At 42.0% G+C, this 17,551-nt stretch overlaps 1 protein-coding gene across 1 annotated transcript; it reads left to right on the forward strand.

Moving 5' to 3' along the window:
* The first annotated feature begins 63 nt into the window (after positions 1 to 63).
* Positions 64 to 17,513, forward strand: mfsd4aa (major facilitator superfamily domain containing 4Aa). The gene is made up of 10 exons (XM_035151845.2): positions 64 to 355; positions 2,326 to 2,524; positions 3,102 to 3,356; positions 4,223 to 4,352; positions 4,441 to 4,556; positions 6,704 to 6,877; positions 14,012 to 14,159; positions 14,764 to 14,834; positions 15,260 to 15,380; positions 16,780 to 17,513. The coding sequence occupies exons 1-10, from the start codon at positions 123 to 125 to the stop codon at positions 16,830 to 16,832; spliced, it is 1,500 nt and encodes a 499-aa protein (XP_035007736.2). The 5' UTR covers positions 64 to 122; the 3' UTR covers positions 16,833 to 17,513.
* Positions 17,514 to 17,551: the final 38 nt, after the last annotated feature.

A 17,551-nucleotide genomic window follows, 5' to 3' on the forward strand; every position in this document is an offset into this window, starting at 1 on the left:
GCCACGTCCGCGTCAACAGGAGATAACCGGCACGACTGCTTACTTTCACCGCTGATACTTTCCCTTGGTCCCAGTGTAGATGCGTGGTCGCGAGGCGGTGTGCAGCTCCTCTCAGGACCAACATGAAGCTGCTGGACGAGCACATCTGCTCGCTGTTCAAGCGTCACTGGAGGCAGACCCTCACCTACTGGAGCGTGTTCTTCAGCTTCGGCCTGTGCATCGCCTTCCTGGGACCCACCATCCTGGACCTGAGGTGTCAGACCCAGTCCACCCTGCAGCAGATCACCTGGGTCTTCTTCTCCCAGCAGCTCTTCCTGCTGGTGGGCTCCAGCGTGGGGGGACTCTTCAAGAAAACGTGAGTGTGGTTGGGGAGAAGTGGTGGGAGTGATCAGCACCGTGTTGTTTTCTGTCATAAAGTCATGGTGAACATGGCAAAAGGTACAAAAAGAAACAAATTCACAACAACACTAGCAGAATTACTTTCTGTGTTTATACCTGAGTAGGGTTGTCATGATACTAGAATTTAGAAACTAGAAACTCGATACGATACCCAGGAAAATACTCGATACCATTTTCGATACCATAGGGGAAAAATGACAATAAATTAAGAGGCATACACACTTTTTAATAAAGATTAGAACAATACAAACAATAACATCAACACCAATGTTTCTGTTGCTGGTTGACTTTTCTCAGCTTCTATAGGGGACTTTAAGAGAAACGTAACACTTTTCAGACACAAACAATTTTGTTATCCTGTTAAATTAACACTTTCTATCAATGTTACAGGGCAGGACTAATAACGTTTTCTGTCCAGCTCCCACATTAAACTGCTAGCTTAATGATAACTTAACAGATAGCTAATGTGGCTATCGACTAATTGCAAAGAGTTAAACGGCTAATGATAACGAGTGCCAGCGGCAGGTTAAAGTTTGTAATAACTGTTAAATACTTCAATGTTGTTGAAACAGGAGCTACTGATCTCTCAACCGGGGTGTTGGTATTCAAGGCCGTTTGCCTCGTATACAAAATTAGCTTTTTTAACTTGTCAAATAAAACTGGTCGCGAAGACCCTTTAGTATCGGTTAGTATCTGAGTTCAAATTGTAGTGTACCCTCAAGCTGTGTCAGATTTGCCTCCATTCATGACATCAAGGTCATGTCCTCACAAATATTTCTGTGAATTTAATTCAATTTGATCTTGAATGCCTTGAGTCGACAGTCCTGCCTTTGAGGCTGAAGAGTTTAAGTGGCTGGTAAAGTGAACGGATGTTGAACATTTCATTGACCACATCATTCATCATTGAGACTGAATTCTTGATTTGACTGGCAAATATGTAAAAGTACAGACGGTTGTTCCCGGTCTGTGCTGAACCTCACACTGAGCAGCCACTCAACCGCGACTCAACCGTGACCTGAGATGTAAATGTGAGTGTGTGTGAGGTGGATGGGGACATGATTAGAGCGCTGTTTAAAAAAAACTCTATTTCACAGAAGGGTTGATGCTTTCTTCTTCGTATATCATATTCAACTCCCAGGTAAAATCTTAGTAAGCACCCCCAACACAGGGGTCACAACAGGGGTTCTTCTTCTTCTTCTTCTTCTTCTTCTTCTTCTTCTTCTTCTTCTTCTTCTTCTTCTTCTTCTTCTTCATTTTGACCGTCTAGACGCTGACGAAACAGTTTTTCTGTGCAATGCAGTGACCAGAATTAAACTTCTGGTTGTTCGCGCGTAAATATCCATGAACGTTTATGTACCTATTGTTTTTTAAATCTTGGGAAAGAACTTTGGTAAAGACAGCAAGGAGGGACAGCACCTCAGTTTCTGTTTGTGACACTGGACATGACCACTGGGGAAACTACAGAAAGGTTACACAACATTGAAAACATTACATAAAACCTCAGCGTTCATCATGTTCACATGCTTACGGTGGATTTTTATCCTGTGATGATTACTGACTAATCTGTAGTACAAGCCTTCATCACAGGCTGAACAGTCGTGTGAACAAACTAAAAGTTATGTAGGACAAGGTTAAAGTTGGAAAGTTGGCAGGAAAGAATGGGGAATACAAGGTGAAGATAACGTGTCTATACTGGGTAAATAAAAGTTAGAGCAGCAGCAGAGCATCAAGGTGACTTTACTGCAATAACAAGAAAAAGCCTGAAATCACTCTGGCCTGGGCTGAGTCACTTTAATAAAACAAGGTTAGAATATGATGACTATGGGGTCATTTAAATAGAAATACTATATATTTGCACTGAGTCTGTTGTTCGTCTCTATAGACTGAACATGAAGATTAAAGCTGTGGCTCTTGTATCTTCTCCAGACTGCTGTCCTCCCTGGCCGCTCTCTTGTCCTCCACGCTCATCATCTCGCTCGTGTTTGCCATCATACCATTATGTCACCACGTGGTGCTGTTGGCCATCACCATGGCGCTTGCTGGCAAAGCCATGGGGGTGATTGACACCATCGCCAACCGGCAGCTGGTGAAGCTGTATCAGAAGGACTCGGCCGTCTTCCTGCAGGTCAGAGGAGGAGGGGGAGGGGAGAGGACGGGTGTGAACGTCTGTGTGTTTGGGTCCGTTCTGGGTTTATTTCAGTTCTGAGTTGAGGCTGAAGGTGGCATGGTGACTGTATTGTATTCGGACTGATACAAAATGAAGCCCTTGTGCACACACAATGTAAATATACCACAAGAATTATGACAGCAGGGACGAGCAGTGCAACATAACATAAAATACTTAAAAACATTTAAGTTCTTCGTTCTTCAATATAACAATGACTAGCAAGCCTCAACACACATCTTATAACTTAGTCACATACATCTTAAATTAGACACTTACTTGTGCTGATGCCACACCAAATGGAGTGAAGAGGAGTGAGAAGATGTTAAGGGAACTCTCACCCTCCAAGTTAAATCCACTGATGCTTTGCCTCTGTGTACAGATCATATTTTGCTCAACCATTTCTTCACATGATAATGCATGGTTACTTTTTATATCATGACCTCGAAAAATAGGAAGAATTTAACAGTAACTGTGGAATGTGCAAACGTTTGGGCAGCCAAAGTCAATACTTGGATCTTGGCGTCTCTTTCCACAGGCTTTGCATTTCTTCATAGGCCTGGGAGCACTGGTCAGTCCCCTGGTGGCTGATCCGTTCCTGGCAGATGACAGCTGTGTTCTCGCGGCCAACTGGACTGCCAACTCGTCCTCCTCGTCGGACCTACAGCACCTCCGCAGCAGCCTCTCCGGCCATGTAACGACACTGCACAACATCTCCCAGTACCCTCTGTACACTGAGGGTGTCGTCGTCACCAGGGTGTCCTATGCTTTCTGGATCATGGCTCTTATCAATGTGAGTTCAGGACACTAATACATGAGACACATGAGTGATGTTGACCAGGACTTATATAAGATGCACACTAGTGTGTTGGATTCTTTCTAAAATATTGACTCAATGGTCTACTGCTTTTTAATAGGACGATGACAGCGACTTTTGTTGAGCCGGTTGAAACCGTGTGATTTGCCTAAGAGGAAAGATAACACACAAAGCCCAGAGTCTCTTCTACCAGGGCTGTCAGTTTTTCCCCAAATCTACTTTGAACAACAAATTTGAGATGACACACAATTCGTTTGGATATAGTCAAATACCTCACACACGCAATCAGACAAGGTTGAACACTAGACCATGCTCCATTCATCTGTGGTGCCTCCTCTGCTGCTGCAGGTGAACAGGTGAACACACAGAGTTTTTATGAGGCAGTTAAATGTTATAAAGAGGACAAACAGTTTCACCTTGGATCATTATTTTTCCATCTACAGTGTAGAGTGCCTCTACTTCTCTCACCCGTGCACTCTTTAAGGCACAGGCAAATTAAAACTGTGATGAATGAACTAAATGTTGATCTTGGAAAACTTGCTGAAGTCAAATGCTGAAGAAAGTGAAGAATCTTGTCAGTGAGCTCTTTTCACCATGATGCTTTGCAGTTGTACAGCAACATGCTATGTACTGGTTCTACGGTAGGCATTTGTTGATTATACAGTAATAATGCTATAAAAACAACAGAAACCTGTTACAGTTGCCGAGCTGTGTTGTTCTTTTTGAACTGGAGCTGCTCCAAGCAGAGAGCAAGATGAGACCACAGGGACTACAGGAATCAACTGACAGGAAGTGTTGACTGTTCAGTTAGTCAACAAGAGGTTCTTTGTGTGTTCTGCCAGCTCCCTGTCCCTGCAGTAGTGCTCGCTCTCATGTACCACGAGAGATTGCTGCCGTGCTTCAACAACAGTCCACGTCTGCTGGATAAGGACTCGCTGTCTGACACGAGTCCCACCCAGGACAGTGGCCAAGGTAATGGATGGATGTATTTGTGTGTGTGTGCTTGTCACCAAACTATTCAAATGATGTGACAAATCTCTTTGTATCCCTATTCCTCCAGGAGACGTGAGCTGGTTTGGTTGCTGCAACCCTGCTAAACTCCGGGGCCGCCCTGCTACTTTCTTCATCCTACATGCTCTAGGCGGAGCCATCCTCTTCATCACCGATGGGATCATAGTCAGTCTTCACGCCAACATTACACACATTGGATATTCAACACATAAAACCTCTGTGCCAGGATGTCTCAAACTGTGAGGCTGCAGGGGGATGCATGAGAACTGTGAGACATGAGGACAAAACAATGGGAAGGTTACTGTAGCTAGATTAGATTAGATTAGATTAGATAGAACTTTATTTATCCACACATCGGGGAAATTCCCTTGTTACAGCAGGAAGGACAGAATGAGGCAGACAAGAGAATAAAGAAATATAAAAAGGTCAATAGAATAAAAATAAAGAATTAAATGGTTAAAATAAAACAATAAATTAAAATATATAAATAAATTAAATTAAAAAGTAGGAACATTCTACACACAGGATGATTTGTACGACACACAGGATGAATAGTACCTGGCAAGTAAAGAATCTTTTGTACATAAGAGTGAGACGGTTGTACATAAAATAAACAAGTGTGCAAACAGTTTCTTCCTCTTAAAAGTAGTGCAAAATAGTACAACAAATTGTGCAAAAGAAAAAACTGTGCAAGATATTGTAACTCAACATGACCAAAGCAGCAATTATTTAACATTCAGGATGGTGTTGTACAGTCTAACAGCAGTGGGAATGAAGGACCTGCGGAAGGGTTCCTTTTTGCACCGTGGGTGGAGCAGTCTGCTGCTGAAAGAGCTGCTAAGGGCCCCACGGTATGATGTAGGGGAGACAGGTGTTGTCCATGATTGAATTCAACTTTGCTAGCGTCCTCCTCTCACCCACCTCCTTAGTGGGATCAAGAGGGCAGTCCAAGACCGAGCTGGCTCTCTTAACCAGTTTATTTAGTCTTTTCCTGTCCCTCTCAGTGCATCGACAACCCCAGAATACATTGGCATAGAACACTGAGGATGCCACCACAGTGTCATAAAAGGTCCTTAATAGTGTCCTGCACACTCCGAAGGACCTCAGTCTCCTGGCTCTATGGCTGTGTCATCAGAGAATGTCTGGATATGACAGCTGTCTGTGTTGTGTCCGAAGTCCGATGTATATATGGTGAACAGGAAAGGAGAAAGCACTGTTCCTTGAGGGGCTCCTGTGCTGCAAACTACTACATCCGACACACAGTCGCAAAGCCTCACATACTGTGGTCTGTCGGTGAGGTAGTTGATGGTCCATGCAGCCAGGTGGCAGTCCACTCCAGCACCTTCCAGCTTTTCCCTGAGCAGTGATGGATTGGGTTGAAAGCACTGGAGAAGTCAAAGCACATGACTCTCACAGTGCTCCCGGTGTTCTCCAGGTGCTCCAGGGGATCTGTGAAGGAGGTAGATGACCGCGTCATCCACACCAATGCCTGGCCGATACGCAAACTGTAGGGGGTCCAGCTCAGTGCTCACCAGAGGGCATAGGTGCTGGAGTATAATCCTTTCCATGGTCTTCATCCGGTGAGAGGTCAAGGCTACCGGCCTGAAGTGGGGGGGAAGCTGTATGCATCCTTGGCATTTGCATACAGTAAATCCAGTGTTTTATGGTCCCTGGTATGGCATTTAACATACTGGGTGAGGGTGGGGAGAGTGGAAGAGAGGAAAGCATGGTTGAAATCTCCAGAGATGAGGAGGAGGGACTGAGGGTGCGATGTCTGCAGCTGTGACACTACAGTGTGTAGAAGCTTGCAGGCTGCTGCAGCATCGGCCGACGGGGGGATGGGAAAAGCAATAGCAGCTTGATGTCTCTAGTGCAGCGCTGCTCTTTAACTATAGTTGCTTAGATAAGACTAAATGTTACAGTTTGTGGCAGAAATAACACTTTTAAAGTCATAGCTCAGTCTGACCATTTTCCCATGTGAACTCCAGACAATGTCCTGAGAATTAAGTCGAGACATTGTCTGGAGTTGGCCTTTTACACACATTGCACACAACAGGCGATTGTCCATCAGTTCCATTCTCATCTGCAGGAAATACTGCATTTGGTTGAGGCACAGAGTCGTGTTTGGGTGAAGCTTGAAAAAGGCAGGACATGACACAAAATGATTGCTGCAGAATTTATACTTTTGTTTACGTTAAACAACAGTCTGTTGCTATTCTTTGAGTTTTCCCGATGATTGACCATCATTTTCTCTCATGTTAAACATTTTGTTGACCTCTCTGAATAAATGATCTGTGTTTCTTGGCATGCAGGGCTCATACGCTGGTTTCATCTACACCTACGCCATCTCCCCTCCTCTCCTGATGGGCCATAAGACTGCTGGCTATCTGAACAGTGTATTTTGGGCCTCCATCACAGCAGGAAGACTGGCTTTCATCTACCTGTCCTACAAATACACAGCACCCAAGCTGCTCACCTTCAGTCTGGTATGAATGCACATCGAAAAGACAAATCCAACTTAAAATCAAGACTGGAAATTACAGTCCAGTGAGGAAAAAGATCAACAGGCAGACATCAAACATAACTCAAACTATTAAAATAAACATACTAAAATATTTTAGCTTTCTAGGAATGCGCATTAACAAAAATAGATTGCAATTCTGAGATATTGTTTTCTAAGTACAGTAAGTATATAGTGTTGTATATTTAAGCAGCAGTGATGTTGAAGATGATGATGAAGGAATCTCCGCGGACACTGTTCTTGCTTGTATAATATTACACAGAAGTTACAGGTCAGGACAGGTACCTAGGTATACCCGGAGACGTTCTCAGCCAATGCAGAAGTCTGCCTCCCCGGTGTCGGACAAGCATTCATATAGGGAAATTGTGTACGCCCAATTAACCAATCAGCCAAGTAACCAATTAATCAATCAACAAATCAATCAAGCACTCAACCAATCAATCAATCAACCAACTAACAAATTAATCAATTCATTCATTCATTCATGTATTAAAACCATTAATTCACCACAGCCAATAATAAAAATGAAATTGATTTGCCAACTCCAAAGGAATCAAAAGCTCATTAATGTAATAGCACAACCCAAAGTCCGCTTATAATATAACAGTCACAATAGTGAATCTCCAACACAGCTCAGATCAGAATAAACCACGCACAAACAATACAACTCACATCTGCAACTGATAGCATTGTTTAGACCAAACAATCATATTCCATTCATTAATTAAATGCATTAACTAATCAGTCCATTGCCAAGCCTTTTATTTATTTATTTTTTGGATAAACTGTACCGGCCTTGATCAGACTGGAGACAGGAGCTGCACACGCAGACGGCAGCAAGCCTCAATCTGTGTGATGCACCGGCCAGCTGCCTTCTCGTCTTCCTGCCTCAATTCCCACTCACCATAAATGGATAAGGGAAAAGAAACAGGCAATGAATTAGTATCTTATGAACCCATTAGGTCCTTTTAACAGCATCATAAGCGATTCAGTATGATTTGCACACATTTGCACACGTTATCTGCCAGCACTTAGGTCAACAGATGTTTTTCTCCTTTAAATACCAGTTATAATCCCATACCATGCATCATCAATATATAATTTAGTTTATTTCACTCTAATAATATCTTTAAAGTTCTCAATAGTTTATTATTTATTCACGGCTGTATTAATAACTCGACAGTCCTTTCGTAAACCAATATATCTGTATGACTCTCTGCCTGCACACAGCACATGTGTCACTCCCAGTGAGGAAACACAGATATGTTATTCTTATTTATACCAGCCCGTAGTGTAGATGTTGACACTCTTGATACCAGCATATTTGCATTCTCTAGTCAATGCAACCAATTTCTCTTCTCGTTATCACCTTAAAACTAAATTCTAACTATCTCTCCTTCTATCAAAATTATCATTATCCAGTATTTAAAGTCCAAAATGTCAAATTAAACTCAATTTGTTCCCAAATTAAACCCCTAACCAAGCATTGTAGAATTTAATGAAAACCAAATGAAACAAAAAAGTTCAAGCGGTTAAAGAATTTTTAGAACTACAAACATATCCAATCTAGCTGAATCAAACAAACAATATTATTTCCTAATACTGTCTGCACAATCTCGCTGTCCCACAAACAAACAAACAAACTGTCTTTTTTAGCTTAAACTAAACCCCATTAAACAATTGGTTTTAAAAACTTTGTGACTCTGCCCCTGCGTCTCACAAGAGGGTGTTAACAGAGGGTTTTTTCTGAATTCTTACACACATGCGGTCTTTCTCTCAGGGGAGCCGAGGAGAGATCCGAAGAAAAACTCTTTTTTTATACACGAGAGAGAGAGAGCGAGCCTGTCACACACACACACACCAGTGCGGCACATGGGGAAGGTGGGGGCGAGTGGAGGGAGGGAAAGGGAGACTCACATGATTTATTACGTCCTCTGGAAGAGGCTCATTGTTTTATTTGATACAGAAAACAAAATATCTTTCCTTATAGCTATCAAATTTCCCGTTCTCAACTACAACCTATATATGTTTATTCAATCATAAAATCTTTTTTATTAACCTAAACCACATAGACCAACCCCTGCTGCAGTTTGTCACACACAGCTGGACATTAATGACCACGTTTCACACACACACCAGGATACGGCTGGGAGGTGGCTCCCTGTTCACAAACGCACACACATTGCCACAAGACACAATGAAAAACACTGCAAATTCAACCCAAAAACGCAAACAGCACTCATCTTAAATTCCCCAAAACAACTCATTCATACCACACATTCATATAGCATGCTTTTTGCTGCGCTCTTTTCTCTCTTATTCTCCTAAATTTGATGCTACCTTATGAGATGTAGATATTCGATGAGAGGCTGCATCAGACACTGTTCGTCAACAAATGTTCAGAGTGGGAACATACAATCGAATTTTTAATTCTACAATCTCCAGTTATTAAACTGACCTGTGGTGATGTTCCAGGATTTATGGCCCATTCTAACACCTCCTCCCTGAGGGCTTTTTCTATCCAAATTCTGCGGCGTCTTTCCCTGATCATCTCTTTAATCCTTTTTCTCTCTCATTACTCTGTCCCTTATCACTGTTTACATTTATTTATTCAAATTTCCCTGGATCCAGGTTTGTCCCAATTTTCTCTTTTTAACTCAATTCCTGACTATGCCAAAGCCAACTGTCACGCAGTGACTAATATACACATGTCTTACCGTTAAGAAGTTGAGGGCCAAATCTTCATTAATCTCGCACGATGTTATTTAGCTCACCTTATCGTTATACAATGAAGCTATTCTACACTATTTCTTGTATTTATCTTATTTCCTTTCTTCACTTTTTTACCTTCTCTATAATAATCCCCCCTTTTTGCGTCGTGCACTACGCAAATAAAATCAAATTTAGCACGGAGCTTCACTTCAAACATCAACACAACATGACCTGTCCATAAAAAAGAAGAGGTTCTTTACGGTGTGACCAGACAGCAGGCACACAACAGCCTCAATGAACGAACCAGCGTCCAGTCAAGTGAGAAATGCTCACCGTGTGTGAAGGTGTTGGAGATGCCGCAGGCCACAGCACGTCCAGAGTTCGTGACGCCAAGTTTGTTGTATATTTAAGCAGCAGTGACGTTGAAGATGATGATGAAGGAATCTCCGCGGACACCATTCTTGCTTGTATAATAAGGTTTATTACACAGAAGTTACAGGTCAGGACAGGTACCTAGGTATACCTGGAGACGTTCTCAGCCAATGCAGAAGTCTGCCTCCCACTGACCCAGTGTACGTAACTGGTCACATGATTTACATTTTCAAGGGCACATTTAATCTTCAAAAAATGTTGGCACCATTTTGCTATGGTTTCTGGGCTAAAATATATATATTAACTCTCCTGACACTGTCAGATACAGGCTAGTTAACTGTGGTTAAAGTTTTTATGTAAAATAACTCGTTTGACTGATTATTATATTATTTTATTAAGCTCTATGGCACCATTAGATCATTTATACTGAAGCATTTGTGTAAGCAGCAGGTGGAGCTAGAGCAAAATACATTTTAAACAGTTTTATAAACAGGGACATTAGATATATTACGAGAGCTTGTTTTTCTCTTTGATTTGTGTTGAGATATTGGATCATTAAAGAATTTGAGAGCTTAAAAGCTTTTAACAACTCAGACATTTGAAAAATCTAAATCGCTTTTTCAGAAGTAGAAAATGTTCGAAACCACTGGTTTAGTCTGAAACAATTCGTTTTAATAGATTGTTATTTTATCTATTGTCTATTTAAAAGTAAACTTAAGTAAAGCTGTCAAATAATAAATAAGTATTTGAGATTTACAGTTTTTGTGACATTGTGTAGTGTAAACTCCACCAGCCTGCAGAAGAGAAGTAATCATATATCTCTTGCGGCACAGGGATGAACTGGATGTTCTTCTTCCTAGTTCTTCTTAATTAGGCAACAGAATTACATTACATTACAGTTCATTTAGCTGACGCTTTTATCCAAAGCATGAGGGTACCAACCCAGAACAACAAGAATCAAGAAAGTACAATTTCTTCAAGAAAGCCAAACTACAAAGTGCTATAAGTAAGTGCCATTTAAGTGCTACTAAATTGTTAGTTTAAACTTTTATTCAAGGTATAGTCGGAAGAGGTGTGTTTTTAGTTTGCAGCGGACGATGTCTAGACTTTCTGCTGTCCTGATGTCAATGGAGAGCTTATTCCACCATTTAGGAGCCAGGACAGCAAACAGTCATGATTTTGTTGAGTGTTTAGTTCGCAGTGAGGGAGCAACAAGCCGATTGGCAGATGCAGAGCGGAGTGGACGGGCTGGGGTGTAACGTTTGACCATGTCCTGGATGTAGACTGGACCCGATCCGTTCACAGCACGGTGCGCAAGTACTAGTGTTTTGAAACGGATGTGGGCAGCCACTGGTAACCAGTGAAGGGAGCGGAGGAGCTGAGTCGTGTGAGTGAATTTAGGTTAAAGACCAGTCGAGCTGCTGCATTCTGGATGAGCTGCAGAGGTCGGATGGCACTAGCAGGTAGACCTGCCAGGAGGGAGTTGCAATAGTCTAGGCGTGAGATGACCAGAGCCTGGACCAGAACCTGTGCTGCCTTCTGAGTGAGAAGGGGACGTATTCTCCTGATGTTGTGCAGCATGTATCTACAGGAACGTGTTGTTGCAGTAATGTTGGCAGTAAGGGAGAGTTGACTGTCGAGTGTCACACCCAGGTTCCTAGCAGTCTGGGTGGGGGTTAACACGGAGTTGTCAAAGGTAATAGTCAGGTCGTGGGTGGGAGAGCCTTTCCCTGGAAGGAAAAGTAGTTCAGTCTTGTCGAGGTTAATTTTCAGGTGGTGTGCAGACATCCACTGAGAGATGTCAGTCAGACAGGCAGAGATTCGTGCTGCTACCTGTGTTTCAGATTGGGGAAAAGAGAGGATTAGTTGGTTGTCATCAGCATAGCTATGGTAGGAAAAGCCATGTGAGTGAATGACAGAGCCGAGAGAGTTGGTGTACAGAGAGAAGAGGAGGGGACCCAGGATGGAACCTTGAGGGACCCCAGTAGTGAGAGGACAAGGTTCAGACACAGGTCCTCTCCAAGTTACCTGGTAAGTGCGGTCATTGAGGTAGGATGAGAGCAGGGAGAGAGCAGAGCCTGAGACACCCAGGTCCTGAAGGGAGGAAATAAGGATCTGGTGCTTCACTGTGTCAAATGCAGCAGGAAGGTCTAGAAGGATGAGGACAGACGAGAGAGACTGCTCAAGCAGTGTGAAGTTGCTCAGTGACAGCAAGGAGGGCAGTCTCAGTTGAGTGGCCTGCCTTGAAACCAGACTGGTGAGGATCAAGAAGGTTGTTATGGTGAAGATAGGAGGAGAGTTGATTAACGATAGCTAAAGATAGCTTGTTTATTTCATTGATTAGTTTATTATTACAATATCAAGCAACCATCCAGCAGCTCATGTCTTTCGTAACTGAATTTCTGTTTGCTGAAGTAGAAGGGGGTGTAAGCTCATGGACACGTTGCCGATCGGACCTTAGTGAAAGGTCAAAGTGACATTAGAGAAGCCCCGTAAAGTTTGTGGAAAGTTGTTTTTTGAAATGTCTTTTTTAATTTTAGTAGATGTTGAAATGCTTTTCATCTAATAGCCACCACATAACATGGCGGCCTGTAGCTGCAAAAGACAGCAAGGGCAACACTCCTGTTTCAACAACCTCAAGAGTAAACAAAACTTTTATAAACAAATATATTATCAAGGACAGTTCTCCTTGCAAATACCACATTGCTCCTTCTGCTGTGGTTACAGCCAAACAAGAGGGAGGGGAACACAGGTGCACTTCATCTTTGTCTCTCTCATGTTGCTGTTAGGTACAATGAGTACAAAGTAGGGCAAAGTGCTTTATTTGTATCCGAACAGTATTTCAGATGAAATACAGTACATAGCTCCCCTGTCTTCTGAAATGTTTACAAAAATGTTTTTGTAATTGGGCCTGTGTAATCTCCATATCCACAGTTTTCATTCCTAAATGCTGTAGCTCAGTTGGGGGAGGGTTATACTGAAGATCTAAAGGTTCTTGGTTTAATCCCGGGTTTTGGCAGCCGATAATTGTTTTTCTAGGGCTTCTAGACAATAACAGTTGGGGACCATTTGTGGTTGAGTTACCTACATGTGTTCACAATGGATCTCTTAAGACCCCAGTCTGACTGTGGTAAAAAGACAGTGCTTGGTCATCACCCAATGCCAACCCCCTCCCCACACACACACTGTGAAAGAGCACAAAGTCTGGCTCCTGCTTTTGGGAGCTTGTGGGTTCAGATAACTAGTACACATAGTAATTCAGTTCTTGTGATATTGTTCAAAGTTTTTGTATAATCGTTGCTAAAGCAGTTTCTGTGTTGTGCACTGCATAGCCTCCTTACCTGTGGATTAGCCTCCTGAAATAGTTCAGTTTCGAAATCGTTAGCCTAAAGATCTAAAGGTCCCTGGTCCATTCCTGGGTTTCCACAGCCAATCAGATGTCTTTTTCAATTTCAAGCGATACTAACATTTCAGAAGTGCTTTTAAGTTTAGTGATATATTTTCCTAAAAAGTTCCTGTGTTTTGCACAGTGTCGCCTCAGTTCAGTTGGGAAAGTGGAAGGACCCTGATTCAACCCTGGGTTTTGATAGCTGAGGAGCTCTCCTTGACATTTGACCTTGTTCTCTGGGGTTGTGAGTATTCAAACAGAATGTCAAAAAACTTACCTAAACTTACTAAAATATTGATTGGCACTGTGTAGTCTCCATAACTACAGGTGAGCATGCCAAAATAGTTCAGTTGGTTGAACATTACCCTCCCATGGTTAAACTCCAGGTTTCAGCAGATGCTAGACTGTGATTCAACCTGAAGTTGTTCTGTCTTTCTGATCTTTGTATGCTCTCTGCATTCACGTGGATTTCCTCAGACCCCATAGCACAGGTATCTTAGGGAAACTCACCTTCCCCTCTTCATCTTTTTGGTGACACAATGAACTCAGGTTTTGGCAGATTTAGTTTACTCAGTCTTTTTGTTCATGGTCATTGGCTCACTCTCGGTCTGTCTGTTCATCTTGCAGGTTGGAGTCATACTGGTGCAGTGCCTGTTGATGATCTTCTACACAAGCTGTGTGTTTCTCTTCATCGGTACTTGTGTGTTGGGACTGTGCATAAGCAGCGTGTTTCCCTCCATGCTTGCTTTTATAGAGGACATAATGGACTACAAAGGTAAAAAAGAACACATACACAAGTTCTGACACACAACATAACACCCAACATCAGTATCAATGATGCCCTAGAAACCTCTAAAGGAAGGTGCCCAGGAGGCATCCTGACTGGAGTCTGAACTCCACAGCCCAACTCTGAGGCTGAGCCCAGCCACCCAGAGAAAACTAACTCCGGCTGCTTTTATTTGCAACCTCGTTCTTTCAGTCACTCCCCAGAGCTCGTGACCACATGTGAGGGTCAGAACGTAAATGAACCGGTTAATTCAAGGCTTCTTCACTGTTAAGATTCGGTACAGTTCCTGCATCACTAGTGACGCTGCGCGGACCCGCCTGTCCATCTCGCATGCCATCGTCCCCTCAGTCGTGAAAAAGACCCTAAGATACTTAAACTCCTTCACTTGGGGCATCAACTCACCCCAATCCATCATCTGATTATTGATTTTGACTACATTACACTTTTAGGTATTTGAGTATTATTTAATTTTTTTAAATATGCAATTATTTTTAAATTTATTTGATAATTTATGTTGTATTTACTTATTATTTACCGGTGAATACGTTGTTTTCAGTCCTCTATAACCCAACACACTTTGTGTCTCTCCCAGGTTGTGTCACAACTGTCCTGGTGACCAGCGCCAGCACAGGAGAGATGATGCTGCAGTTGATCGTAGGATCGGTAAGAAGTCTCTCACGACTCTGTGTGAACACGTCCTATTGTTCACAGTAATGATGACATTCAACACAGTGCTTCCTCATTACTTTGGAACAGATTTTTATGCCACTAATGCATATTTGATAACAATAAATAGAGTGTATGGAAAGCCTGGTGTGGACCTCATTGTAAAGTTGTTTCAGCAGTAATCAGAACAATGATGCACTGCCATGAGAAACATGTTTGTTCTGTAGCCACATTGCTCTTTACAGTTAATTGTTTGAGATTAAAACCCCACTCTCTGTGTGTGTGTGTGTGTGTGTGTGTGTGTGTGTGTGTGTGTGTGTGTGTGTGTGTGTGTGTGTGTGTGTGTGTGTGTGTGTGTGTGTGTGTGTGTGTGTGTGTGTGTGTGTGTGTGTGTGTGTGTGTGTGTGTCCCTCTCACTTCAGATGATCCAAAGTCACGGCAGCTACGCTTTCCTGTTGTGTGGTACAATATCCTCCTTCATCGGCTTCTGCCTTTTCATGCTGCTCATCTATGTCCAGTCCATCTACAGAAACTGCAGCGCAGGTAAACACACACCTGACGACTGAAACTCCGACAACTCTCGGACTTTGTTTGAGAATACAATTCCAAAAAAAGAGTAAAGGCTCATTTAGAGTTTTAAACATTTAATTTTTTCTGAAATGTTGTGATCATGACCATGAAGGTTGTCCAGTTAGGAGAACGTTGAACTGAAGCTCTTTGATCCTCAGTAACATTTCGGTAGCAGAGTGCTGCTAGGTCATGTTCGTCAATGTGGACACTGTGTACGAACACCACACACATATACTGCAAATCATCTTATCATCCCAACAGTCAAATTTCCAAAATAGAAGTTAAGATTAAGAAAAAATATTGCCACAAATGCTCAATAGAAGCACATACCACTGCCAAAGTTCCTTTGAATGATGAAGGCGCTCCAAAATATGCTTGATTTTCTTCATCAAGATCCATGAATTATACCTTGGGAACTCAGTGCAAATATCAAAAAAACTCCCTGTGTCGCAATGTTAAAGACAGTGAAAGAAAATTCCTTAATCACGTCTTTATTCGGATATGTGCCAAAAGTTATTCTGTTCTTCCCTGACACATGTTCCATCCTTACGTTTCAAGAAAATCTGTTAAGTAGTCTTTGCGTAAACCTCTTAAAAGACAAACAGATAAACAACAATGAAAATAATCTCCATGGCAAAGGTACTAACACCACTTGTGTGTGATGGAGGTCACAGAGACACGATCATTATGCTGAGGGGTGGCAATGAGGTTGACATTGATGGGGTCAGAAAATAGTTATTCAAATGTTTTAAAGGAGGAAGTCTGATTTCTTTGGGAGAACATGTTCTTTTTTTTAAAGCTAACCTTCTCTTGTGAGACTTATTTTATAAAAAAAAACAGGCACCAAAAATAGTTTATCCAAAGCTAAAGCTTAAATGTGCATCATGATGTGGCTTCATACATGGTCAAATAATAACCATATGATCATCTTTTCAGAATGTAGATGGTTTGAATACACTATCATAAGTTGACAAAACTGCTCCCAGGACATTTAAAGCTTCACACTAGCAGGAAAACTTTTTTTTAAATCCATAGATAACAGAACAAAAGCTGCCAAACTAATATGTCCATACTGGATTCAAGTAAACACAGTCATGGTGTTGTGATAATACAGCTGTACATACCTCTGATCCAAAGTGACTGCTTCTTCTTATTTGTTATCGGACCACCTAGCAGTCACTGTGTCCACCTAGCAGTCACTGTGTCCTGGTGCTGACTGTAGGTTTAGACAGGTCAGAATGTGCATGGCTAGGACCGGGCGTAGTTGGGTTGGTGCAACCAACCTCAGGATGTTTGGCTTGTGGTTGAACTACATCAGCAGCAGCCTGCATGATGTCAGTATTCAAATAATCAACACTGTTTTTTCTCTCAGAATCATCTGCAAACATGAACATGAAAGAGAAGCCGCAGACAGAAGGCTCTTGATCTGAGGCTCCGTCAGGGACCAGGGGACACGGTGTGGACAACAGAGAGGAAGAACAGTCTCAGGGAAACTGGCATCCCCTCTTTTTTTCCTCCTGAGCCAAGATGCAGAGCTGCAGCCTGTCCTCCTCCAGCTCAACACTTTTGAAACTAGAGACAGAGACTTCTACTTCTACTTTCAAGCCTGATGATCAAAAAGCAGCTCTATTAATGTGCAATAGCTGAATTCACTTTAATGATGATTAACATTTCAGCGTGAATGAAATGTGGAGGTTAACGTGTTCTTACTGTTAAAACATGACTTGTGTCAGTCTGTGTTAGCAGCAGTGTTGTGGGTTCTTGGTGGTGAACTGAGCAGTCAGACTTTATTTATTATAATGCCATTTCATAATTATGTAATTTATACCTTATGACGCCAAATCATTCATCTAAATAATGAATGTACATCTTACGATATGATCGAAAATTTTGTTTTGATCTATATAAGCTTCAGGTTGTGTCTGGAGTCCTATGGGATGCAGAGAAACCTAAAAAAATATGCATTTTTGTACCAGGAATTAGATCATTTTTTGACTTACCTTACCTTACTTATCATATGATTGAGAATCATTTTCTGATCAATATAAACTTTAGATTGACTGTTTCCTGCAAATGTGTTTTTGGGATCTATTTTTACTTGACCAATCTGCTCCAAATATTAATCATGTGTAAATACTCTCCAA

Source organism: Hippoglossus stenolepis, chromosome 3 (assembly GCF_022539355.2).
Source record: "Hippoglossus stenolepis isolate QCI-W04-F060 chromosome 3, HSTE1.2, whole genome shotgun sequence".
Classification (NCBI taxonomy): Eukaryota; Metazoa; Chordata; class Actinopteri; order Pleuronectiformes; family Pleuronectidae; genus Hippoglossus; species Hippoglossus stenolepis.

Excerpts from the sequence above, each read along its gene's own strand:
- mfsd4aa (XM_035151845.2), top strand. The coding sequence starts at position 123 with ATGAAGCTGCTGGACGAGCACATCTGCTCGCTGTTCAAGCGTCACTGG. Across the intron at positions 4,353-4,440 it reads CACCCAGGACAGTGGCCAAG|GAGACGTGAGCTGGTTTGGT; the intron begins GTAATGGATGGA and ends CTATTCCTCCAG. Across the intron at positions 14,835-15,259 it reads TGCAGTTGATCGTAGGATCG|ATGATCCAAAGTCACGGCAG; the intron begins GTAAGAAGTCTC and ends CTCTCACTTCAG.